The 26025-nt window shown below is 42.5% G+C and overlaps 1 protein-coding gene across 2 annotated transcripts in view; it reads left to right on the top strand.

The window, feature by feature from the left end:
• The window catches only part of TAF1B (TATA-box binding protein associated factor, RNA polymerase I subunit B), a 909612-nt gene that overhangs the window by 100359 nt on the left and 783228 nt on the right, over positions 1–26025 (top strand). For both annotated transcript variants that reach the window (XM_086926356.1, XM_086926357.1), the window contains exon 3: positions 1097–1187. In XM_086926356.1, the coding sequence (XP_086782482.1) occupies positions 1097–1187 (91 nt within the window). The remainder of the gene's footprint in view (positions 1–1096; positions 1188–26025) is intronic.

The raw sequence follows: 26025 nt of genomic DNA, 5'->3' as shown, positions 1-26025 counted from the left end.
CCTCGCCCCTCGAGGACATTATTTTAGATGGCCACCTCCCAGAAAAAACGATCTCCCTGATCTATAAGAAGCTAATAAATCATAGAGCGGAATTCCTTAGGGAGCTGAGGGGTAAGTGGACACGTGACGGAATAGAACTGGATGATGAGGACTGGCAATCTGCAGTGTCCTCTACAAAAGTGATAGCCATTCCTGCACGACTGCGACTTGTCCAGTTAAAAATATTGCACAGGGTCTATGTCACTGGACCCCGTCTGGTACGGATGGGGCTGCTGGATTGTGTAGATGTAAGTGTGGTCTTGTGGGTACGTTCCTCCATATCATCTGGGAGTGTCGATATATCACTGAGTACTGGGGTAAGATTCACAACACTATACACAAGGTCCTGGGGATCTCCCTGCTGCCAGAGGCGAGGAGATGCCTCCTCAATATTTGGGAACCTACTACCTTAATTCTACACAGACACAGTGGGCTACACTGGGTTTTATGATAGCAAAAAGGAATATCGCCCAGCAGTGGGGATCTGAACAGCCTCCTACCCTTGAGGGCTGGAAAAATTACTTAGATTGGTGCATGTTCTGTGAAAAGACTGTTTTCGTAGCAAGAGGCCGCCCTCGAAAGTGGGCTTTAATATGGGGACCCTGGAACACATATAGAGGAGGGATCTGTGTGCCACCTAGGAATGCTGTATTTGAAGTACCCCCATCCCCATGAGGTTCCTGATATGTTTGTATTATGGCTTCCTATCCCCCCGAAGATGCTATAGTGGCATTACTGTGACACAGCTGTACTGTATTTTTTCTGATGCCTTGTTTAATAATAATAATTTAATATAAAAAAAGTAAATAGCTGATAAAAGCGATTGCAACCTGTTTTTTCTCCATTGCATAGGCTGGATACATGTGGACGGAGTTATAGCTAACATTATTGTATTTAATCCTTCTTTTCTCAAAGTAATCCCATGAATGATTTTCTGTAGATAGAGTGAAAGTAGATATTTGATACAAACAAGCAAATAATCACTGTGTGTAATACAAAACAGCCAGTCCTGAATCTATAATGATCTAATACATCTTCTAATCCTTCTATTCCTCAGAGAATTAAAGAAGTTGATGATGCATCCGTGTTTACTGCCAACTCAAAAAGCCAGTCCATTTCCAGAGGACTGAAAGCGAGGAAAACGCTAGGTATGGTCAATATGTGTCTGTACTTTTTCATTTTACAAAATTACATATGCTAGCGTGAGTATAATATACTTAAAAACTAATATGAATATTGATGTTAGGCATTTAAAACTGTAAGGCTGTTGTTTGCAGGGCAAAGGTCAATGGGAAGGGCTGTTACTCGAGATGTTATAAGGCTGCATTGCCTCTCTGGCTGAATGTGTAGTGTTTTCTCTTAGTAGTGGAGGAAGCCCCCCTCAGAAAAGAGTGTCCTCTTGGTTGTCTTAACAGATTATTTGTGTTCTAGTGGGTTTTGGCCTGTATTAGGTCGGGTCATTCCAAATTTATGGTCATTCTTCGATGAGCCCCCAAGGATTCAGCATGAGAAATGGGTCTTTGTTAAGATTACTTACTGGGTAGGATATTGAAATAACCCAGCTTGAGTCAGATTGAAAGTACCACCCAAGTATGCCAACACCAGCTGCAATGGAGTACAACTGACTCCCAGGCTCAGGCAATGTCCCTATATGAGCATGCTAATAATAGCATGGCAAAGAATCACGAGGTACTAGCACCCAGTATGAAATTACTCGGTATAACTTAAGCAGCCTCCCTGTGTGCCCAAACGATCCCTGGTCTTATTCAGTGTTAACGCAAGAAAAGCAACGAAGGACATGCTGGTTATCACCCAGTTGGTCCAGGGTTTTTGCTGATCGCATTACCTGAGGAGACCACCCCCAAGCAACTTTATGACCTGGGTCATTAGGTAGGAGCTAAGATAAGGCATTTGATTTGCCAGGCTGGCAGTCAGTGACTAGGGCAAGGTGACAAAAAATTGTGACACATAAATCTGGGGTTTTTCTTGAAACAACAAGGAAGCCGAAATTGACAACTTGTTGGCAAAATTCGGCAATTGTAGGCTACAGTACAGCAGACCCAGCCTGTATCCTCAAAACCTGCTCTCCGCCATGTGCACATTCTTTATCTGAGAAGTGCCCCAGCATTTCAGAGCCTATTTGGACCACTGTTAGGGGAGTTACAACTGCATCAGCTTTCGGACTCTTGTTTCCAGAGTCCAACCTTGTCCCGGCTCAATGTAGCCGTAAAACTGGAGCAGTGGTGCCCCGTAAATGCTAGCTAATCAATATAACCGTAATATTAAAGCATCCTATGGCTGTCGGAGAGAGGCTAGCACGAAGGATATTATTTCCTTACACTTGTCGACAAGGATGGTTACAAACAATTATATTAGCCAATGTATAATCTTTGTACAAAGTCCCAACTTATGTGATCACCAGCATGCTAAGAAGGTGTTATAGGAAGTGCGCTGCTGGGGAGTGATACGTTCTCTGGGGAGTTTCTAGTTACTGCTTTACCCTACAACTGATTAATGTGGTCATCTAAAAGTTCAACTGCAAAGTAGTGCGACAATGTATGTGCTTCCAGTACCAGCCAGCACATGAGCTTGAACTTATTGCCCTGAAGCACATTCCCTCAACTCAGGTAGGCTATCCCTCAAACAGTGGGGGTTACCATTAGGTGGATGATGGAGTGGTATCTCCTGTATTTCTATTCCCCATCTAGCACAGCTCAGTTAAAAATATATTGGAATTTTGATGGCTCACCATCTTGAATAAGGGACTGCCAAGTGATGTCATGAAGTGCCTCTAGATTTCTGTACTTGTCTTGTACTTGAGAACTGAGACCCAAGTTCTACATAGTTAAGATCCTCTGACATGTATGTTCTGTGTGGACATATTGTGTTTGCCTTGGTCTTATCTGCAGAGATCCCACGTTTGTCTCCTGAAGCAGTTAGTGGGCATAGCTAGATCAGAGGCAAGCACTCTCTTCAGAACTGTAAGAAAGTAGGATCTGCTTTTAGGGTTACCCCCACTTTTTGCCTGGTGCTAAGTTGTTACTGACTTGTCTGACTGGGATCCTGCTGACGAGGAACCCACTCTATCTGCTTTCCCCCTTAAATTGATATGACAAGTATTTAGGTACATCCCAGATTGGATACTGGGGAACCCATCCAAGTCCATAGTATATAGTACCAAGGTACCCAGGGCATAGGTACCCCAGAGGTCCCTCATGGGCCGAACCATGCATTATGCGACCCATGGGAGACAATTCAGAATGGAATTACAGGCCTGCCATTGCAGCCTGTGTAAGTTGGTGCTAGCACCACTTACTAAAGTTATAGGTTTCCTATATCTAGGGTCACTGCACTTAAAACCAATAAGTCACCCCTATAGCATGCCTTTGCAATCCTGAAGGCAGGGTGCTTGGTTATAAGTGAGAGGGTGCCCCTGCATGAGCAGGACACCCCTACAGCGTACGCAGTCCATTCTGCTGGGTTGTCAGTGAATCAGCCATATACCATATAGAGGGGCACAGCGTAAATATGCGATGACCATCTCTAAAATGGCTGCAACAAATCCGATCATGTTTGGTATCAAACATGTTGGAATCATATCCCCACACCGAGAAGGGTGTGGGAGGTATGATTCCAAGCACTGGAAGAGACAACCGTTAGGCTCTCAGTGCTCCCAGTACCAGCCTTCTTGACCTGGACAGCACAAAATGGTTGCTGCTGACCAGAAACACGATTCTGCCCTCCTGCTGCTGGGCCAAGCTCGAGCAGTGTAGGCATCCTGTCACAGGGAGGTGTGACCACCTCCCAGACAGGATTTAGTGTATTGTGGTAAGGGTGGGTGCGCTTACCAGAGGCCACTCAGTGTTTGAGGGGCACATTTGGTGCCCCCATGCATAGTCCAGCTCAAACCAGTTCTGGCACAAAACTGGACATAGGACATGGGAGTAACCTCCCTGATGTCCAGGCCCTCACTTGGGAGGGTCCCCTGAATCGTACCAACCCGTTCCTTAGGGTTCTTAAGGGCTAACCTGTGGGTGGGTTCCTAGATTCGTTGTGGGACAAGATTCAGATCAGACACCACTTCTTCTACCATCTGGGCACTCTGGACTTCGTTTGGGCTCGACTTCGTCTACCTTTTAGTCTGCTGCATCATCTGTGCCTGTGCATCATACAGGAACCTTCCATGGCCTGTTAGTATCAAAGACGCCTGAAGGAATCTCCCTTTGAGTAAAGGAGTCACTTCCCTGCATTTGCAGGCAACACAACTAAGTTGACTGGTCTGCTGACCAAGGTAAGGTTCTGCAACACAGATGGTGGTTTTCCACAGCTTCCGAGGCCTGCCCTGAGGCCAGCAGCCCACATGGGGGTTGCAAAAACCAAACTCATGTGCACCGTGTCAACTTGCAGTTGGAAAGGTTTGTTGACTTACTTCCAAGGAGACCTTCCAAGTAGACCCAACTTCGAGTGCCTCCAGTGACCAGAAACGTGAGCTGCTTGAGGTCCTCTAGAGACTCCAATGCCTCCGGCCTGTGGGTCCATTTGAGGGTCACCTTTGCTTCTTTTGGGCTCCTCTGATTGCTTGGGTCCTGCCCTGACTCTCCTGCTTTCGGTGAGTTCCCTGGGCCTTGCTGGTCGCGACATTGCACCTTCTTTGACTTCTGTGTGGGTTGCATTTGCCATGGCTTGTTGGTACTCCCGCTGTACACCGAACCCTCAGCAATTGACAGCTGACGTGTGGCAGCTCAGGCACGGCTCCTGGTCTTCCTCAGCGTTGCCTAGTCCTCACAGCTGCAGAGTCAAGGTCACAGTCAACCATCCTGCAACACCCGACATCAGAGGACATTCGTCTTCCAAGTCTCCTGGTCACCCCTGAGTGACATAGACTCTGTACCCTCTGCTTTCAGGTACTCCATATCTCGAATCCACCTTCGGATTCCAACGGACACTTTCTCCTCTCCCAGCAGCTTCAATTTCCTGAAGTCCTCCATTGAGTTTGACTGCGGTTTCCAACACCACTTCACACCTGTGCACCCGTATTCCCTGGTGTAGGTAACGTGGGTACTAGGGTATCCACGGGGGGTGGCTCTCCAACCTTTTGACTTCCACTGAGTTTCTTCAGGGTCCACTGGGAAGGGTCGTTCATCTTTAAAAATCCAACCGCAACTTTCACATAGAATTGTACGGAGTGCGCAGTCGTGTTCCCCCACAACAAATGCTCTCCATGAGGTCTCTATCTACTCGCCTTGGGTGGTTCCTTGGGTCCCCAGCACTTCTACGTCCTCTCAACTCTGTCTTGACCCAAGTCGTGGTTCTTATACCACTTTCTTAGTATATGGTTTGCATTCTGGTAAAACAAGCTGCTTTACACTTCTTCTGGACTAAGCCTGAAGGCTGCTCTCCACAGCTACCAATTAGAGAGCTTTCTAAGGTTGTCTAACATCTCTTGAATCACCATAAGGGTTGTGTGGACTTGTGCAAGGTGCCCACTTACATTAATGTACTATAACTGTACTATGGTTGCTTTCTTTTGCACTGCTCTCTACTTGTTGTAAAGCGCTTCGATACTTTCCGGTCAGACTAGCGCTATATAAAACTTCTTAAATAAATAAATAAATATACCAGGCCAGCTTCTCACAAGAATGTTTCTACTGGTTGAGTATTACTTCTTCTACAATGCCAACTCTTGTCCTCCCCCACTCCCCATCAGCCTCTGTTCAACTCTGCTATTATTTGAAAGCAAAAACTGTGGCCTTGTCTAATTTGTGCTGCATGGTCAATTTCTGCTCATCTTTTGTGTCGTATGCTCGTTTTTTGCTCATCTTTGTGCCGCATGCTCATCTTCTGTCTTTGTACCATCTTGGTGGCAGCACAACAAAAATACCACTCAGTACTCTGACCCTACATGAAACATAAGGGATTAAACATAGCAAGTAGGCTACAAGAGTGTGTCAGATGAAACCACTTTGACATCACAGTGATGAAGACCGATAGTAGCCCATCTTTCTTGTGAGGGAGCGGGGTTTTCTATATCTCAATCTTTGGGTGTAATCACTAAATAGCCCATGCCACTGGTCGTATGAACATTTGTTCATCGACAAAGAGAAATAAGGAGCGATCTTATACATAAATTCATAGCAACAATTATTAGACCTTTCGTATTGTCAATAATGAGATTTAGTGTGAGTTTAAAGTGTTATTTTCAATTTCTGAAGTATCTCAATTTTATTCAGTAAGAATTAATCTTTAAGGCATTATTTTTAGAAATGAACATAGTCCAATAATTGATATTTCAATATAAGGTATAATAATACATTAGGATAGTGGTATTTTCTGTTATAATGCAGCAAGCGTGTTCCATAAAGGAAATTCCCTAATCTAAATTAATTTAGAATAAGAGAAATGTCAGTTCAGATACCAAATAAAGATTGCTAATGAGAGAATCAAGCCTTTCAATATCATACTGGAAAATATTCAGTCATAAGTCAGCAGACATAAAAGGAAAAGTCTAAATAACCTCTCCTGTAGAGGAGTATAAAAAACTCTGAGATGATTTTCCAGCCCAAATGTCGGGAATGGAATCTGGAATCTTGCTGCCACTCTAAGAACATTCACAAATATAACCACACAACATTCTATGTTGCAGCATTATTTTCTTTCTTCTTCTGAGTCCTCCAATAGAATATTAGCAAACTACTGGGATTAGGCAAACTTCCCATTTTTACATGCTGGTACGGTAAACCTTCAAACATTAGTCCTTGAAAAGTTACATAATTTGTATTTTGTGGTCCAGACTGTTCTTCTCATGACTCATTCTTCCTTTTTTCTCCTCTCCTCTCTGTGAGAACTCACTATCAGCGGTCTAATACAAAAAAACACCTATTCACTGACAGAAGGCTTCTGGAAATATACAACATCCGTAACGGAGAGTAAAACATTGTGTGCAAACAACTATTTGATATGAAAAACAAGCCTTTCAGTTTTAATGCATTCGTTTTTAGTTAACATAACATTGACAGTTAGGCTGATTTAAATTGACACTTTTATTCATTTTTCAGGCCTATAACATTTAAGTATAATTACTTACTACAAATTTTGCATTTAGCTTATGTTTTACTTAAACATATGCTTTGCATAATAATAATAAAAAGTTTTTGTCAGCGCATAAAATTCGATTCAGTAGTTTGCCCACCCTGATGGTTTAAAACCATCACAATTTCTTCTTCACAGATGAATCTTTAGAGTACACTCTCGTTTTCTGTTGTCGTTATTTTTATTTTTCAGAGTTTCTATTTCCTTCAACTTTTTATATTCTCTATTATTTCTCTTTCATTTCTAATTCTCCTCTGATTTGTCTTTCTCTTTCTTTATCCTTCTACTATGTTATATAGCATCTATATCAGTTATATAAAGCATATCAAGCAAATCCCAATGATTAGTATAGGTGTTAATATGACCCTTAAAAGTCCTCCACCTACTGTTGCAAACCAGTTGCCAATGACAGAAGCTTTGCTGAAGTTTCCTAATACACAAGTGAGTTCTAAAGGTTCTAATTCAGGTTTCAGGTCAGAAATGTTCTTTCCAAAAACGTCTATCTTTCTACTCTCTTCAGGAATGTATGAACAGCAACGTTAAGCTTTCAAAATTTTGCAGACTCCCTTCTTTCTCGGCTAATAATATATCTAAAGCTATTCTATCCTGCAAGACCAATGATCTAATATCCACTAATGTTGCAAACCAGTTGCCAATGACAGAAGCTTTGCCGAAGTTTCCTAATACACAAGTGAATTCTAAAGGTTCTAATTCAGGTTTCAGGTCAGAAATGTTCTTTCCAAAAACGTCTATCTTTCTACTCTCTTCAGGAATGTATGAACAGCAACGTTAAGCTTTCAAAATTTTGCAGACTCCCTTCTTTCTCGGCTAATAATATATCTAAAGCTATTCTATCCCGCAAGACCAATGATCTAATATCCACTAATTCTGTGTTAATAGCCAGTAAGGCACCAGATGTACTTGTAGGCAGTTTTTCTATTGCTGTTGACACCCACCCTTAACAGGGCCACCCAAAAAAACGCCAGGAGACCCTGTCGAAGACTTTCTCTCCATCAAGCAGCATTAAAGCCATAGGGTCCCCTGCAACATCAAACAACAAGGTAACTCTTCGTACATGGTCAGTTGGGCTTCTTCCAGGAATAAACCCATGTTGAGGAACCAATAATGAGTTAGTTAAACTTTTTTTATTTAGATATATAAAAACATATCTTTAAAAGATTCTTCCAGCACATTAATACAATCTTACAACTTAAAAGAAATGAAAAAATGAAAAAAATAAAAACAGAGTGCAATGTGGCTTTCTTATCAGTGCTTACTGCAACGTCAATTTAGAAATTAGCACTCCCGGACAATGCAGGTAGAGTTAGATGCACATTATTCTGCACAGTGGTCCACTTTTTCTAAGAGTCTGTAGGCATACTGAACAAATTTGGCCAGTTTTATGTTTAAGTCAGTGTTCTCTAAGGACAGAGCAGCAGTAAGGGCGTGTCTGCAAGTCCGAACTCCCAGCCTGTTCCATTCCGGCCTGAGTAGACGTCTGCGTTGGAAAATGAAGAAGGGCATATACAAAGCACGTGCAAAAAAGTTTCGTTTGCTGACCCACACCCTCTGCACGTTTGATCAACCTTTTTTTGACGCCATGCAGGGAGATTTTGTAGGAAGCGCCAGTCTCCCAGTCTTAGGGCGATTAGACATCGCTTTAGATGATAAGAAAATGTTATTGACAGATAATTTGCCGGATGAAGTCGTTTATAGGAGTTGGCTACTGCCCAAGCATGGCTACGTTTCGCAAGGAGAGTGTTACATCCTGCTTTCATTTCTTCTTTGTCCTTCCTTAGTGTTTCTCATTTATATCTCTGCATGTCTCTATGATGTCATCTGTGTTCCAATTGTATTGGCTTGAAAGCTGGAGCAGTTACATCTGGAGGCTGAGCTGAAGTCCATCTGCTCCTGGTGGGGTCTTTTCTATCATTATACTACCTTATTCTATTTATCTACCTGACCTGATTTTATTCTACAATAAACCTAAATTGTTACATATACTGGATTTATGGACATCAATTCATTACAATTTTGGCGACGAGGTACAGAACCTGTGCGTGGAAAAAGACTGCTTTAATGGAGATCTGCAACTAAGGAACTTAAAGAATAAGGAACTAAGGAACTTAAAGACTTTTGGAACTACTGCAACTGAAGAATTTTTTCAAGCCCAGAGGAGGAAAAGGTATTTTATGAGAGCACCCTGATTAACCCCACCAGTGTCCTGTGTGATCTGGACAGCCTGTTTCCCTTGGGTGTTAGAATTTTTGCTGCGTGATTTGGCTTAAATCTGAAGGAATTACAACTGCATGATTTGAAGAAAACTTTTAAGATTTAAACTGATTTGGACTGAATTGTCAAGAACTTTTAAAAGGAAAGATGTGTGCCATGTTTGGGAGAGACACGTCTTTGCCATCTGCTGTGGTGAATGGACGTGCAACATTCATTTGTATTAGACGTTTAAAGAAGTTGAGCAGCGTGAGAATGGACATAAAGTTTTGCTTTGGCCTCTCCAAGATAAATGCTGGATTTTATGTGCGGAGCACAGAGTGCGGTGTCTGCTGTACTTTCGACGCTGGCATCTGTGAGCAGAGCACTGTGTGCGGTGTCTGCTGTGACTTTGACAAGGGATGTTCAAATGTTTCAAACCCGTGTATTGTTTTAAGGCCCAGTGTTGATTTTTTGTACATTTCCTGCTGTTCAATTCTTTTGGCGATTTTTAAATAAGAATGACAACGACTTACGTGAGCAATGGCTCGAGCGCTCACAACGATTTCTGAGCGTGGTCATCACCTTGACAACGCTGTGCTCTCCGTCTTCTCTCCGTCCATGGCAGCAGCTGATGTCATCAACGTTGCGTACGCAGCACGGCATACGCAACACAACGTATGAAGTCATTGGCGGCCATTTTTGTTGCACATCGCGTCGTGAAGCATCAAAGTGTTTAATAATATCCTGACAGCAACTTGAATTTAAATACGAATTTGAAGGAAAAGGTACTGTTTTTGTACATTGTGAAGAGAGAACTGCACATTTAAAAAGTAGATTTTGTAAGAAGATATGGCACAACGATCTGTGTAAACATTATTCTGGAACATTTATTTTGGAACACTAAGGATCGTTTCTCACCATTTGGGGAGTTTGGTTCATTGTTTCGACGTCTGCAATTCTTTTACAAGATATTACTTCGCTGATGTACACAGCTGATGTACATTTTTCAAGTGTTGTTGTTTGCAGAAAGACATCGCTGCATCTGCACCTGACTACTTTTCTCATGTTTCAGAGGGAGGTGTTCATATATGTATTTTTGGGGAGGACTGCGCATCATTTTATTGCCATGTATTGCCCCTCATATGATTTGCTTGCATGTGTGTACTTTGTATGTGTGTTCTGGAACTTATAGAACACACATGTTCTATGATGGTTGAGGTGTTTAGTTATACTACAGTGAGATAGTATCGTTTTAATTTTGCAAGGTGTTTAGTTATACTACAGTCAGATAGTATCGTCCTTAATGTGAGAGCCATGTTTATGTTCAACGTATGTTGAGGAGCTTTGTAATTTCTATTCAGATTTCTGGTGTGTTAGTTATTCGATGGAGTGAGCCATTTTTATGCTCAACGTTGTTTGAGGTGCTCAGTTATTTTATTTAAATCCGTTGTGGATTGCATGTTTGACATGTGCATGGGGTGTGTACATGTGTATTTTGAAGGGGGCCACATTTTGTGCTCATTTATTGAGGTGCTCCATTTTTCATTGTATTTTTATGTGTTTACGGCTTGCATCTTAGGATGAGCCATGTTCATGAGATTGCATAATTTTAAAGAGTTGCCATTTTTCATTGTATTTTTATGTGTTTACGGCTTGCATCCTAGGATGAGCCATGTTCATGAGATTTCATTATTTTGAAGAGTTCTAGTTTTTTTGCTGAACCACAATGTGCTCTAACTTTGTTAGAGGTGTTCAGGTATTCAGGTTTTGTAAGAGTGAAAGTTGCTATATACTAGGATGTGTACCTCTTTAGCGCTCTATTATATTAGAGGAGTTTCATTTATTTTCAATGTGAAGAGCCGCTGGTTGCTCATTTGTAGAATAGCAAGTGTTTGCTATCTTTTATCTAGTTTTGAACCACTTTTAAGTGCTCTAAGTTTAGAGGTGTTCATATTGTTGTGTGTTTTAAGAGCTGTGTTTTTGCTCTGTGATATGGATTCGGTACCATGAGGGTTACAGTATTTTCTATTGTACTTTCGCTTTTTGTTGTTCTATCTCTTTCTTTCACTTTACCATAATTCTTCCTGTGTATATGCTATATGTTCTATTATCAATGTTTTATTCTCTTTTGTTTTCTTATCTTATTTTATTTTGTCAAGGGGGGAGATGTGTTACATCCTGCTTTCATTTCTTCTTTGTCCTTCCTTAGTGTTTCTCATTTATATCTCTGCATGTCTCTATGATGTCATCTGTGTTCCAATTGTATTGGCTTGAAAGCTGGAGCAGTTACATCTGGAGGCTGAGCTGAAGTCCATCTGCTCCTGGTGGGGTCTTTTCTATCATTATACTACCTTATTCTATTTATCTACCTGACCTGATTTTATTCTACAATAAACCTAAATTGTTACATATACTGGATTTATGGACATCAATTCATTACAGAGAGCTTTGTCCATGATCAGTGATTTCAGTCTTATGACTTTTTTAATTGTGTTTTTGAAGGCAGTCTGGCTTGGGTTGAGGGCCAAGAGGTCTACAGCAGACGTTTGTTGGATATAGTCGTTTAGGAGGCGACCGTAAGTTCCTCCCGGATTGCTCACACTAATTTCATTCCAGACCAGGAGTTCCAAGGTACCAGCTTCTGCCTTCCTTAGTTTGTGGATCAGATTAAGATATGAGCAAACATTAGAGGATTCATAGTTTGTTAGGCCCAGCTCTAGTCTGACCTGTGCTGGCGAGGAGGACCTTGGCAGGTGAAGCCATTTCTTATAGAGTTTGGTTGTCAGTTTGTTTAGGGAATTGTTCATTTTTCCCTTGAAGATCTCTATACCATACGAAAGAGTGGGCCCGATCTTTGCTCTAAGCACTTCCAGTAAGGGCAAAACCGTGGGGCCAGAGAGTCTCCTCGATAACTTAGCCAGGGATATCATTAACGCTGTTGCCTTCGCTGCAATCACAGTGCTCTGTTTAGTAAAGCTGCCCCTGGAGTCCAAATGGACCCCTAAGTATTTATACGATTGGCCGATTAAAATGCTTTCTTTGTTTATTGTCCAGCCTCCACCTCTGTAGCGTTTTTTGCCAAACGGGACAACCATAGTTTTTTTCATGTTAATTTCTAACTGGTTTTTAGCCGTGTATTGCGTTAAGGCGTCCAGAAGTCTCTGTAGCCCCACTCTGGTGAGACTGAACAGTGCCAAGTCGTCGGCATATAAAAGATTGCATAATGCCGTGCCTCCTACTTTTGGTGGATGACTGATTACTTCCTCTAGGGTGCTTGATAGGTCCGCAATGAATAGATTGAAGAGAAGGGGAGCCAGCACGCATCCCTGTTTGACTCCACGAGAGGTCCAGATTTTCCGGGAGAGATGCGTGCCAGACCCTAGCTTCACTCGGACCCATGTATTAGAGTACAATAATTAAACAACAGGGGGTGGTGATGGACAGAGTTTCTGAATTAAGCAGAATACTCTCACCCAGTCAAGAGATCAGGGCTTAATCCAACACCGTTTTTTAGCTCACTGCACCATCCAAGCTACAGAACCTGGCTATATGCAAATTAGTCTGTCCCTGGCCCAGTGCATCATGGGAACAGGGCAAACCAAACTACCAAGCCAATTCTTTCACTGGGAAGGAAACGAGCTACCGGGGACCGGTTTCTGGCATTTCAGCCGTCTTCGGCCCGGCTTGCTTGAATCCTGATGGTGCAATGAGCAAGGGACTCACGTCTGAGTATACCCTTCCACGCTTATGGTGGACAAAATAATTAAACAACAGGGGGTGGTGATGGACAGAGTTTCTGAATTAAGCAGAATACTCTCACCCAGTCAAGAGATCAGGGCTTAATCCAACACCGTTTTTTAGCTCACTGCACCATCCCAGCTACAGAACCTGGCTATATGCAAATTAGTCTGTCCCTGGCCCAGTGCATCATGGGAACAGGGCAAACCAAACTACCAAGCCAATTCTTTCACTGGGAAGGAAACGAGCTACCGGGGACCGGTTTCTGGCATTTCAGCCGTCTTCGGCCCGGCTTGCTTGAATCCTGATGGTGCAATGAGCAAGGGACTCACGTCTGAGTATACCCTTCCACGCTTATGGTGGACAAAATAATTAAACAACAGGGGGTGGTGATGGACAGAGTTTCTGAATTAAGCAGAATACTCTCACCCAGTCAAGAGATCAGGGCTTAATCCAACACCGTTTTTTAGCTCACTGCACCATCCCAGCTACAGAACCTAGCTATATGCAAATTAGTCTGTCCCTGGCCCAGTGCATCATGGGAACAGGGCAAACCAAACTACCAAGCCAATTCTTTCACTGGGAAGGAAACAAGCTACCGGGGACCGGTTTCTGGCATTGTCTAACCCAGGGTGGTGTGGAGTGCAAAAAAACGATGGATTTGGGCCCAGATCTTCGGACTGGGGTGAATGTGTGACATTGATCCACATTCTGCCCATCACCTGTTTTGTTTGCAATTACCGCCCTAAGTGCGCTGGGGATGCTCAGACGTGGGTCCTAGGCACTCCACACCACTGGAGTCAAGCTAGCCGGGCTGATGAGAGGTGTTACCTCGAAACCGGTCCGGTCCTCGGATGCTTGATTCCGTTCTGGGAAGGACATGGCTTTTGTAGTTCGGACTGGACTGTTTCCATGGGGCACAGGGTCAGAGCTGATTTGCATATCGCCATTGTCTAACCCAGGGTGGTGTGGAGTGCAAAAAAACGATGGATTTGGGCCCAGATCTTCGGACTGGGGTGAATGTGTGACATTGATCCACATTCTGTCCATCACCTGTTTTGTTTGCAATTACCGCCCTAAGTACGCTGGGGATGCTCAGACTTGGATCCCAGGCACTCCACACCACTGGAGTCAAGCTAGCCGGGCTGATGAGAGGTGTTACCTCAAAACCGGTCCGGTCCTCGGATGCTTGATTCCGTTCTGGGAAGGACATGGCTTTTGTAGTTCGGACTGGACTGTTTCCATGGGGCACAGGGTCAGAGCTGATTTGCATATCGCCATTGTCTAACCCAGGGTGGTGTGGAGTGCAAAAAAACGATGGATTTGGGCCCAGATCTTCGGACTGGGGTGAATGTGTGACATTGATCCACATTCTGTCCATCACCTGTTTTGTTTGCATGTATTAGAGTACAGCAGGATGAAGGGGTTCAAGATGTTGTCTGGGATTCCCCACTGCTTCAGTTTTTGCCACAGCGCTACCCTAGGCACCCTGTCAAATGCTGCTTTGAAGTCGACAAAGCAGCAAAAAATCGACCTGGAATTTGTGAGGGCTTTGTCAATGATGGTGGAGGTTGCCAGTAAGTTTGTCATTGTTCCTGATTTGGCAACAAATCCTGTTTGATTGAAAGGAATCAGATTTTTATCCTTTACCCATTGTCTCAGATCCTCCAAAACGAGGCCTGCAAATTGTTTTGCCTCTATGTCCAACAAGGCAATTAATCTGTAGTTGTTTGGGTTGCCTCGTGGACCGGCTTTATAGATGGGATGGATAATAGCACCTCTCCAAGAATCCGGGATGGTTTGGTAGGTCAGGGTGTAGTTAAAAAGGTTTAGTAGCACTTTGGACCAGAAAGGGACATCAGACTTGAATAGCCTCTGCGGCAGGCCATTCGGGCCTGGTGCTCCATCTTGTCTTCCTTTGGTAAGAGCTTTGACTACTCTTTCTTCAGACAGTTCCTCAAATGAGGAAGGCCCCTGCATTTGATCGAGTGAAGGATTCGGTATTGCACCCGTGCCATTGTCAGAAACCCATGTTAATCCAGGGCTGTCAGGGTTATCTTGTGCCTGGAAATGCTCTGTTAGGTACAAGATCCAGTCTGCTTCCTGAATGTTCGCTGATCCGAATGATGTTGTGTTTCGATCTATATTGTTGATAAGTGACCAAAATGACTTTGAGTTTTGTCGTTTACTTTCCCATACCAGTTTGACCCAGAATTGAGATTCCTGGTCCTTTCTCTCTTGGGTAACTGCCCTCCTAAATGCCTTTTGGGCATGACGATATGTGTCAAGGAGGTTGCTGTTCTCTGGAGATTTTAAGAGCAACCTCAGTGCGTTGTTTCTCGTTCTTTTTAATGTTTGTATCATGGCCGGTGCTGTTGCTCCTACTGGTGGTGTGCGGTTAAGGCCCTGCCTTGTCGCTGGATAAAGTCTGATCAAATGTGTACATAACTGCAACCATATTGCTGTTGGGGAGGCCATTTGGACAAGAGCACACGTAATAAAATCCTTGCTTGTTTTTAGGATACACTGTCCGTTAGACTCATTCAATTTCAGGCGTTTTAGGTTGTCGGAATGTATTCCTTTGTATGTGAATGGTGCCTTTTTGTGGAGAATTAAGTTTGTGGCAAAGGAAACGACCAATGGCCTGTGGTCGCTCTCAAGTCTTGGCAGAACGGAGAAGCTGGTCAAATTGGACAGGAAGTCCGAGTTGCAAATAGCGAAATCCAGGTAGGATTTTGTTCTTCTATTTGACCAGATCCAGTTTGGGGGGGAATCGCTTGCTGATCTTCCATTCACCACCAGATATCCTGTGTTGTAAAGTCTTAACACAGTGGTCTCGCCTAGTGTATTGGAAATTTGCATGGGGGGTTTAGATTGGGGGACATCCTCAATAATACTGGTCAGATTGGGGCCAATAATGATCTTATGGATAATTTGCGCTAATCCAGATGCCAGGATCTTAGAATATATTTTGGAGTCACCGTTGATAAGGGTTATCGGGTGGTAAGACCCAAGCTCCAGTACCGTTTTTATTTTCTTTGGGGGGGGTGCTTCAATTTTTTGGGCGGAAGATCATGAACCCTTAAAAATATGATCGTATAACTTGATCATACAATCTTTAAGCTGTTGAGTAAGTACCCTATAAAGCTCCTTAGGGATGCAGTCTATGCCAGTAGCTTTACCACCCGCAAGGCTATTCAATACAAGCAGGATCTCTATGCCTTGTGGGAAACTTTCTAGCTGTTCTTCTTCAGCTGAAAATTTATCACAATGGATGGCATCTAGATATTCATTTAGCTCCCTAAAATCCCTATCAGTACTGTCCAGAAAATATTTTTTAAATGACGCCTTAATTGTAACTGGGTCGGTTACCAATCCCAGAACTGGATCGTTGATCTCCTGAACAGCATTTTGCATGTTCTGTTGTCTAGTTTGTTATAGCAAGGTTATGACGGATCTGCTCACTTTTTTTTTTTTTTAAATTTTTTATTGACAAGCAGGTCAAGGTGATCAACAAATACATTTTTTACAAAACATATAATATAAAATAACGGTACAGATCAACATACAAATAAAGTAACGCCAGACTCTTTGCATTACACATACTTCAAATGTAGCCATAAGACAAAACAGAAAGCAAATGGATAAATGATGTATAGCCCTGTATCTACGATAAAAAAATTGAAAAACACAGGTACATACCCTAAGGCCTACTACTATTAGTATCTTCTGTAGTCATGTACTATTCTAAAAAGGTGCCCCATATTTTAACAAACTTCCCGGTTGCTTTTATTCCCCGATTCCTTGCAATTGAGCCCTCCATAGTATAGATTTCATTAACTAACGCTCACCATTCCATTGTATGAGGAGGGTTCGGGGAGATCCAAGCTCTTGCAATAACCAATCTAGCACTGGTCAGGAGAATGTTTAACAAATCTGTATTGGTTGTGCTAGATGGATATATAGCAAGTAAAATTGAGGCTGTTGATAATGCAAAACTAATCAGTTTTTGTTTATGTAAAATGCTTTATATTACCGACCAATACCCTGTTAATACCGGACATGTATATATCATATGTACAATATCTGCAGCCACCCTTAGGGCATTTAGTACGGTCACTGCTCAGATTGTTTTGTGCCCATTTGGAAATTCTCAGTGGTGTATAGTATAAGTGAGATATTGTTCTGTACGATTGGAGCATTAGACTGGATGAATGAGTCACTTTATTAATGTTTACTAAAGCGGCTGTAATATTCTGAGTTGTCACATTGAATCCTAATATGGAAGTCCATTTTATCGCTAAACGAGGAGCTTCATCCAGCTTGTTTTGATTTAAACACTTATATCCCATACTAATTAATGATTTCCGATTTACTGAATAAAACCAACTCCATAAATCTGAGCTACTTACAGATATCAAGTTCATCTTACGAATTAAATAATCCCTTATTTGAATATACTTAAAACTCATTATTTCCGGTAGTTTAAACAAAAGTTTCAAAGTTTCAAATTGTAAGAGGCCACTTGAACCATATAAGTCTCCCAGTTTTAGAATACCATATTTAGCCCAATCTCGTCCAGTATTATCTCTAAAAATCCCTGGGAGTCCAGGATTACCCCAAAGTAACAGGTCAGTGTGAAAAAAAGAAGTCTCACAATTAATCAAAATCATATTCCAAATACGTACTGCATCCCGTGCAGACTTGAATTTTACACGTTTAACATAATTCGGGTCCTGCACTTTTGCCAGAAATTGTTTTGCCTCTCTGCCAAGCATGAATTGATGAAAAAAAAAATTGATTGTAAGTAGTAAACAGACTACGAAGCCGGTTCAAAAAAGAAGCAAAAAAGTAGGCTCTAAAATCAGGGAAGTTGAGACCCCCTTTTTCCAATGGTAATTTCAGAATTGCCATCGATCTTCGAGGCTTCTTATAGCCCCACAAAAAGCTATTAATGATGCTGTCCAACTTTTTCAAAAACAAATTATTAACGCGCAGAGGAATACAACGAAAAAGATATAAAAATTTAGGCAAAATATTCATTTTAATCAAATTCAATCGTCCCAGCATGTTAAGCGGTATCTTATGCCACTTTTTTAAAAGAGCTGCCACTTCTTTCAATAAAGGTTCATAATTTAATAAATTTATATCCGAGATCTTTGAAGAAATTTTAACCCCTAAATAAACCGCAGCCAGACAATATCCTGGAACTTGAGGATTAGACTGGTAGTTCATTATAACTTGCGTTTTATTCGTGTTAAGTTTATAACCTGCAATAGCCCCAAAATTATTAGCTTCTTCTGAGATCCCTACCAGTGCCTCTACCACATTGGTAGTGTAAATGGCTAAATCATCGGCATAAGCAGTGATTTTCAAAGTTTTGTCTTCATGATGCATGGGTTTTATTTTAGCTTGCTCTTGAAGGGCATTAATAAACGGCTCCATAGAAAGAGCAAAAAGTAGGGGTGACAAAGGGCACCCCTGCCGTGTCCCCCGTAAGATTGAAAATTTAGATGAAACAGCCCCTGCATAGCTAATCTTGGCATTAGGATCCTTATACAAAGCGTGTATACTTCTTAAGAAGCGTCCTTTAAAGCCGTATTGTTTCATCACCCCCATAAATAATCCCACCCCACTCGGTCAAACGCCTTCTCTGCGTCTAAAAGTATCATACCGAGTGGAGTGTGATTAGTTGCTGCAACATCAAAGGCAGGTAATCGCCATGTTAACATGGGTAGTAGTGTCCCTCCCGGCTACAAAACCATGTTGTTGTTCATTTACCAACAATGGCATAAGTGGGGCCATGCTAAGAGCTAAAATCTTGGAATACGCTTTAGCATCAGCATTGATCAATGATATAGGACGGTAAGAACCGCATTCCGTAGGTGGTTTAAGGAAAAACATAATTTTAGCTGTATTCCACGATTCTGGTACCTGCCCAGTGACACCAATTAAATTAATAACTAAACATAGAAGTGGTAAGATTTCATCTGCACAAATTTTATATAATCCTATAGGGAGAGTATCCTCACCAGCAGCCTTATTAGAGGAGAGAGAGGTAACAGCATAGTGCAGTTCCTTTAACGTGACTTCTTCCTCAAGCCCATTAACACATTCTTGTTCTAAATATTCGCGAACTGGGAGATTTTTATTATTATACATTTGTATCTGCATTTCTGTGCAACTTCCCTCTGGGGTGTATACATTTTTATAGTATGTTACAAACTGATCCATTATTTGTACTGGCTGGGTATATGATGTATTATTAGGGCCTTTAATGGATTTGACTAATGTTGTAGCTCGGTCATCTGCAACTTTGTAAGCCAGGGCCTTTCCTACCTTATCCCCGCATTCATATTGTGCCAGTTTATATTTAAGCAGCTTTCGGCTATTATTTTCCCTTAATGCACTTTTTAGGGTCGAGCGTGCAGTCACTAATTTAGTTTCTAATTGTTCAATATCTTGCACCCCCAAACCACCAGCTCTCAGATTGTCGGCTAATTGTTTTTCCAGTTGCAAAATACCATTTATAACAATCTTATCCTTTTTCCTTTGTTCTGCGTTTTGTTTGTATACGTACTGTTGCGCGAGCCCCCTAATAGATGCTTTACAAGCGTCCCAGACTGATAAAAGTGATGCACTATCTAAATTGATTTCAATAAATTCTTTAATGTGCGCCTTCAGTGTTCCGACAAAAACTGCATCTGTCAATTTATATCTAGGGAAGGTAAACAATCTAACTTTCGGAGCCCTTTGTATTATACAGAATGACAATAAAATTGGGTTGTGGTCCGAAGAGACCTTTGGAAAGATCTCCATACGTCCAACCTCAATAACCTCATCTGATGCCCACGCCAAGTCTATTCGTGAATACAGTTTGTGGGGTGAGGAGTAAAACGTATAACCAGGTTGATCTGGATACAAGTTCCTCCATACATCTTTTACATTATGTATCCGAGCTAGTTCTAATATCGCCGCCCGAGTTTTATGCATGCGTCTAAATAGACCTCTCTTAGTCACATCCTGTTCATAGTTTAGCACGCAGTTATAATCCCCCATCATAATAAGTTCCCCCTACCACGAAAGCAATTCAATATTTAACCAATCAAAGATGAGCGGGTCATCAGTATTTGGCCCGTATATAGCACAAAAAACATATTTACGGTTCTCAACCTGCATTTGAGTAATGGCCCACCGGCCTCCATTGTCCGAAGCAGTTTTAATCACTACCCCCCATGGGTGCTTTTTTTCAAGATTGCAACTCCCCTAATGGGAGCGTTAAAAGTAGTGCACACCACCACCTCGTATCCCAATTGACTCAGTATTTTCTTGTCTTTAAAACAAATATTCGTTTCCGTTAACATAATTAAATGTGGATCATACATTTTAAGTTCCTCATACACCATACGCCTCTTGTTCTTATTGTATAATCCTGAAACATTCCAAGCTAAACACCTAAACATTATAAATACTTAATAAAGCAAAACGTTCTGCACCTCTCATTAATTGCCATAACATTCCCTGTCTACAGTTTCTAACGTTAACCACCTTAAACCTTGCCTTGTCCTTTTCTTTCCCCCACCCCCCAGTCTCCCCCCACAGTCCCCCCATACCTGCCCCAAGGACAGCTGGTTCCCTCCCCCCTGTACCTACCCGGAACCCTCCCTCTATCTTCTGCTGCCGATGGAAAGGCAGCCTTTCAGAGAGGATTCCCTAGGAGCTCCATCCCTCCGTGCTGATCTCGAATTCTCCTACCTCAATACCCATAAATCAAAAAAAAAGTAACCAAGAATTCATCAAAAAAATAGCCTCCTTAGATGCCAACATTAGTACCTTCACATATGAAATGTCTAATTCAATCCCCCTCATTTTCATTTTAACTCTTTGAGTCCATGTTTGAAAGAAATTGTTCAGCCTCTTTTACATCGTAGAAGTAATGACTATGTCCTGACTTTATTACTTTGAGGCGAGCAGGTTCCTGAAAATATACTGTGGCTCCACGTGATTTAACCCCTTCGCTGCTAGGCCTTTTCCCCTCCTGTGCTGAGCCCTTTTTTGGCAATTTGGGGTAGTGCGCGCTTAGGCCCCTGTAACTTTTTGACCACATAAGGTATCCACGCCAAATTTGCGTCCTTTTCTTCCAACATCATGTGGAATCCAAAGGTGCCCAGGGTTTCTGGATTCTCTTGGAGGGGTCCCAGAAAGTAACCAAAATATAGTGATTTTTTTGTTTTTTTCAGAAAAATTGGAAAAACGGGCTGCAAATGAAAGCCTCTGGGTTTTTCCCTAAAAACGTTATCAAAAAAGGGTTTGTGGGGCTGAAATCTCCATTTTCATAGCTTTTAGGGAATAACAGTCTTTTGTCAGAGAACCGACATTTTTCACACAGTATTGGCATTTTTCTGTGACATAGCCTATTTTTGCTATTTTTAGAGCTTTCTACCTCCTTCCAGTTAATGGTAGAAAAGAGTTTGAAAACAATAATGGATCCTGGAATGCTGTACATTTTCGAAAAGTACACAAAATTCTGAATTCTGAAAGGGGTCATTTGTCTAAATCCATGAAGGTTTCTTTATAGAAACTAACAGTTAAATATCGAAAAAAATGAAAATTTGTTTAAAAAAACAGCCTTTTGTCTCAACGTTTTCACCTATAACTTTTTCTAATTTTGAGAACTCTTGGAAAGCAATATACCGTTATGTCCGTTAGACCTTCCTGGTTGTGGGGATATATAGGACTTGTAGTGTCACCAAGAACCCGACAAACCCAGATCCAAAAACTGAGGAGCAACTTGCAATGGTATTTTTTCATTTACCGGGTATAGAGCACTTTGTTTTGGAAAATGTATACATGGAAAAATCTGTATGAAAGTCACCTAGGTATTTCTGAATTGGGTACAAATTATAGAGTTCAGAAACAGTATATAATTGCTAATTTTCAAAATTGGGAATACTCATACTAGCATGAGAATTATTGGTCATTTTTCCCCCAAAATTTTTTTTAAACACAATGTGTTTCATTGAAAGGGAGAAATGCATGAAAGCTCAATGGGTAATAACAGTTAATTTACAAATTTGAATTACCCCAATTCTCCCGATAAAAACGGTACCTCACTTGTGTGGGTTGGCCTTGTGCCTGCGACAGGAAACAGCGAAAAATGCAACGTGCTCACACCTAAATTTTGCAGTTACAAATTGACCCTTTTTTGGCAAAGTGCCTACCTGTAGTTTTGGCACCCTAGCTCTGCCGGCATCTAGGGAAACCTTGCAAACCTATACATTTTTGAAAAGTAGACACCCAGGGGAACTCAGGGTGGGGTGACTCCTCTGCCTACCCCCAGGTTTTGTTACCCAGAATCCCTTGCAAAGATAAGATTTTGACAAAAAAAACACATTTTCCTGACATTTCAGTGGTGGAAAGTTCTGGAATCTGCGTGGATCAACAAATTTCCACCCACCCAGCGTTCCCCCATGTCTCCCGGGAAAAATGGTACCTCACTTGCATGGGTAGGCATAGTGGCTGCGACAGGAAACAGCGCAAAACGCAACATGGTCGCACCTTCATTTTCCTGTGAAATTTTGAGCTCTTTGGACAAAAAGACTACCTTTAGTTTTTGCGCCCTGGCTCTGCCAGCACCTAGGGAAACGTAGCAAACCTATACATTTTTGAAAAGTAGATACCCAGGGGAACTCAGGGTGGGGTGACTCCTCTGCCTACCCCCAGGTTTTGTTACCCAGAATCCCTTGCAAAGCTAAGATTTTGACAAAAAAAACACATTTTCCTGATATTTCTGTGGTGGAAAGTTCTGGAATCTGCGTGGATCAACAAATTCCCACCCACCCAGCGTTCCCCCATGTCTCCCGGGAAAAATGGTACCTCACTTGCATGGGTAGGCATAGTGGCTGCGACAGGAAACAGCGCAAAACGCAACATGGTCGCACCTTAATTTTCCTGTGAAATTTTGAGCTCTTTGGACAAAAAGACTACCTTTAGTTTTTGCGCCCTGGCTCTGCCAGCACCTAGGGAAACGTAGCAAACCTATACATTTTTGAAAAGTAGACACCCTGGGGAATTCAGGATGGGGTGACTCCTCTGCCTACCCCCAGGTTTTGTTACCCAGAATCCCTTGCAAAGATAAGATTTTGACAAAAAAAACACATTTTCCTGACATTTCAGTGGTGGAAAGTTCTGGAATCTGCGTGGATCAACAAATTTCCACCCACCCAGCGTTCCCCCATGTCTCCCGGGAAAAATGGTACCTCACTTGCCTGGGTAGGCATAGTGGCTGCGACAGGAAACAGCGCAAAACGCAACATGGTCGCACCTTAATTTTCCTGTGAAATTTTGAGCTTCTTGGACAAAAAGACTACCTTTAGTTTTTGCGCCCTGGCTCTGCCAGCACCTAGGGAAACCTAGCAAACCTATACATTTTTGAAAAGTAGACACCCTGGGGAATTCAGGATGGGGTGACTCCTCTGCCTACCCCCAGGTTTTGTTACCCAGAATCCCTTGCAAAGCTAAGATTTCGACAAAAAAAACACATTTTCCTGACATTTCAGTGGTGGAAAGTTCTGGAATCTGCGTGGATCAACAAATTTCCACCCACCCAGCGTTCCCCCATGTCTCCCGGGAAAAATGGTACCTCACTTGCCTGGGTAGGCATAGTGGCTGCGACAGGAAACAGCGCAAAACGCAACATGGTCGCACCTTAATTTTCCTGTGAAATTTTGAGCTTCTTGGACAAAAAGACTACCTTTAGTTTTTGCGCCCTGGCTCTGCCAGCACCTAGGGAAACCTAGCAAACCTATACATTTTTGAAAAGTAGACACCCTGGGGAATTCAGGATGGGGTGACTCCTCTGCCTACCCCCAGGTTTTGTTACCCAGAATCCCTTGCAAAGATAAGATTTTGACAAAAAAAACACATTTTCCTGACATTTCAGTGGTGGAAAGTTCTGGAATCTGCGTGGATCAACAAATTTCCACCCACCCAGCGTTCCCCCATGTCTCCCGGGAAAAATGGTACCTCACTTGCCTGGGTAGGCATAGTGGCTGCGACAGGAACCAGCGCAAAACGCAACATGGTCGCACCTTAATTTTCCTGTGAAATTTTGAGCTTCTTGGACAAAAAGACTACCTTTAGTTTTTGCGCCCTGGCTCTGCCAGCACCTAGGGAAACCTAGCAAACCTATACATTTTTGAAAAGTAGACACCCTGGGGAATTCAGGATGGGGTGACTCCTCTGCCTACCCCCAGGTTTTGTTACCCAGAATCCCTTGCAAAGCTAAGATTTCGACAAAAAAAACACATTTTCCTGACATTTCAGTGGTGGAAAGTTCTGGAATCTGCGTGGATCAACAAATTTCCACCCACCCAGCGTTCCCCCATGTCTCCCGGGAAAAATGGTACCTCACTTGCCTGGGTAGGCATAGTGGCTGCGACAGGAAACAGCGCAAAACGCAACATGGTCGCACCTTAATTTTCCTGTGAAATTTTGAGCTTCTTGGACAAAAAGACTACCTTTAGTTTTTGCGCCCTGGCTCTGCCAGCACCTAGGGAAACCTAGCAAACCTATACATTTTTGAAAAGTAGACACCCTGGGGAATTCAGGATGGGGTGACTCCTCTGCCTACCCCCAGGTTTTGTTACCCAGAATCCCTTGCAAAGATAAGATTTTGACAAAAAAAACACATTTTCCTGACATTTCAGTGGTGGAAAGTTCTGGAATCTGCGTGGATCAACAAATTTCCACCCACCCAGCGTTCCCCCATGTCTCCCGGGAAAAATGGTACCTCACTTGCCTGGGTAGGCATAGTGGCTGCGACAGGAAACAGCGCAAAACGCAACATGGTCGCACCTCAATTTTCCAGTGAAATTTTGAGCTTCTTGGACAAAAAGACTACCTTTAGTTTTTGCGCCCTGGCTCTGCCAGCACCTAGGGAAACCTAGCAAACCTATACATTTTTGAAAAGTAGACACCCTGGGGAATTCAGGATGGGGTGACTCCTCTGCCTACCCCCAGGTTTTGTTACCCAGAATCCCTTGCAAAGCTAAGATTTCGACAAAAAAAACACATTTTCCTGACATTTCAGTGGTGGAAAGTTCTGGAATCTGCGTGGATCAACAAATTTCCACCCACCCAGCGTTCCCCCATGTCTCCCGGGAAAAATGGTACCTCACTTGCCTGGGTAGGCATAGTGGCTGCGACAGGAAACAGCGCAAAACGCAACATGGTCGCACCTTAATTTTCCTGTGAAATTTTGAGCTTCTTGGACAAAAAGACTACCTTTAGTTTTTGCGCCCTGGCTCTGCCAGCACCTAGGGAAACCTAGCAAACCTATACATTTTTGAAAAGTAGACACCCTGGGGAATTCAGGATGGGGTGACTCCTCTGCCTACCCCCAGGTTTTGTTACCCAGAATCCCTTGCAAAGATAAGATTTTGACAAAAAAAACACATTTTCCTGACATTTCAGTGGTGGAAAGTTCTGGAATCTGCGTGGATCAACAAATTTCCACCCACCCAGTGTTCCCCCATGTCTCCCGGGAAAAATGGTACCTCACTTGCCTGGGTAGGCATAGTGGCTGCGACAGGAAACAGCGCAAAACGCAACATGGTCGCACCTCAATTTTCCTGTGAAATTTTGAGCTTCTTGGACAAAAAGACTACCTTTAGTTTTTGCGCCCTGGCTCTGCCAGCACCTAGGGAAACCTAGCAAACCTATACATTTTTGAAAAGTAGACACCCTGGGAAATTCAGGATGGGGTGACTCCTCTGCCTACCCCCAGGTTTTGTTACCCAGAATCCCTTGCAAAGATAAGATTTTGACAAAAAAAACACATTTTCCTGACATTTCAGTGGTGGAAAGTTCTGGAATCTGCGTGGATCAACAAATTTCCACCCACCCAGCGTTCCCCCATGTCTCCCGGGAAAAATGGTACCTCACTTG

The sequence above is a fragment of the Lissotriton vulgaris genome, chromosome 6 (assembly GCF_964263255.1).
Source record: "Lissotriton vulgaris chromosome 6, aLisVul1.2, whole genome shotgun sequence".
Classification (NCBI taxonomy): Eukaryota; Metazoa; Chordata; class Amphibia; order Caudata; family Salamandridae; genus Lissotriton; species Lissotriton vulgaris.
Note: the sequence above shows the minus strand (reverse complement) of the source record. Positions and strands in the feature narration are given on the sequence as shown.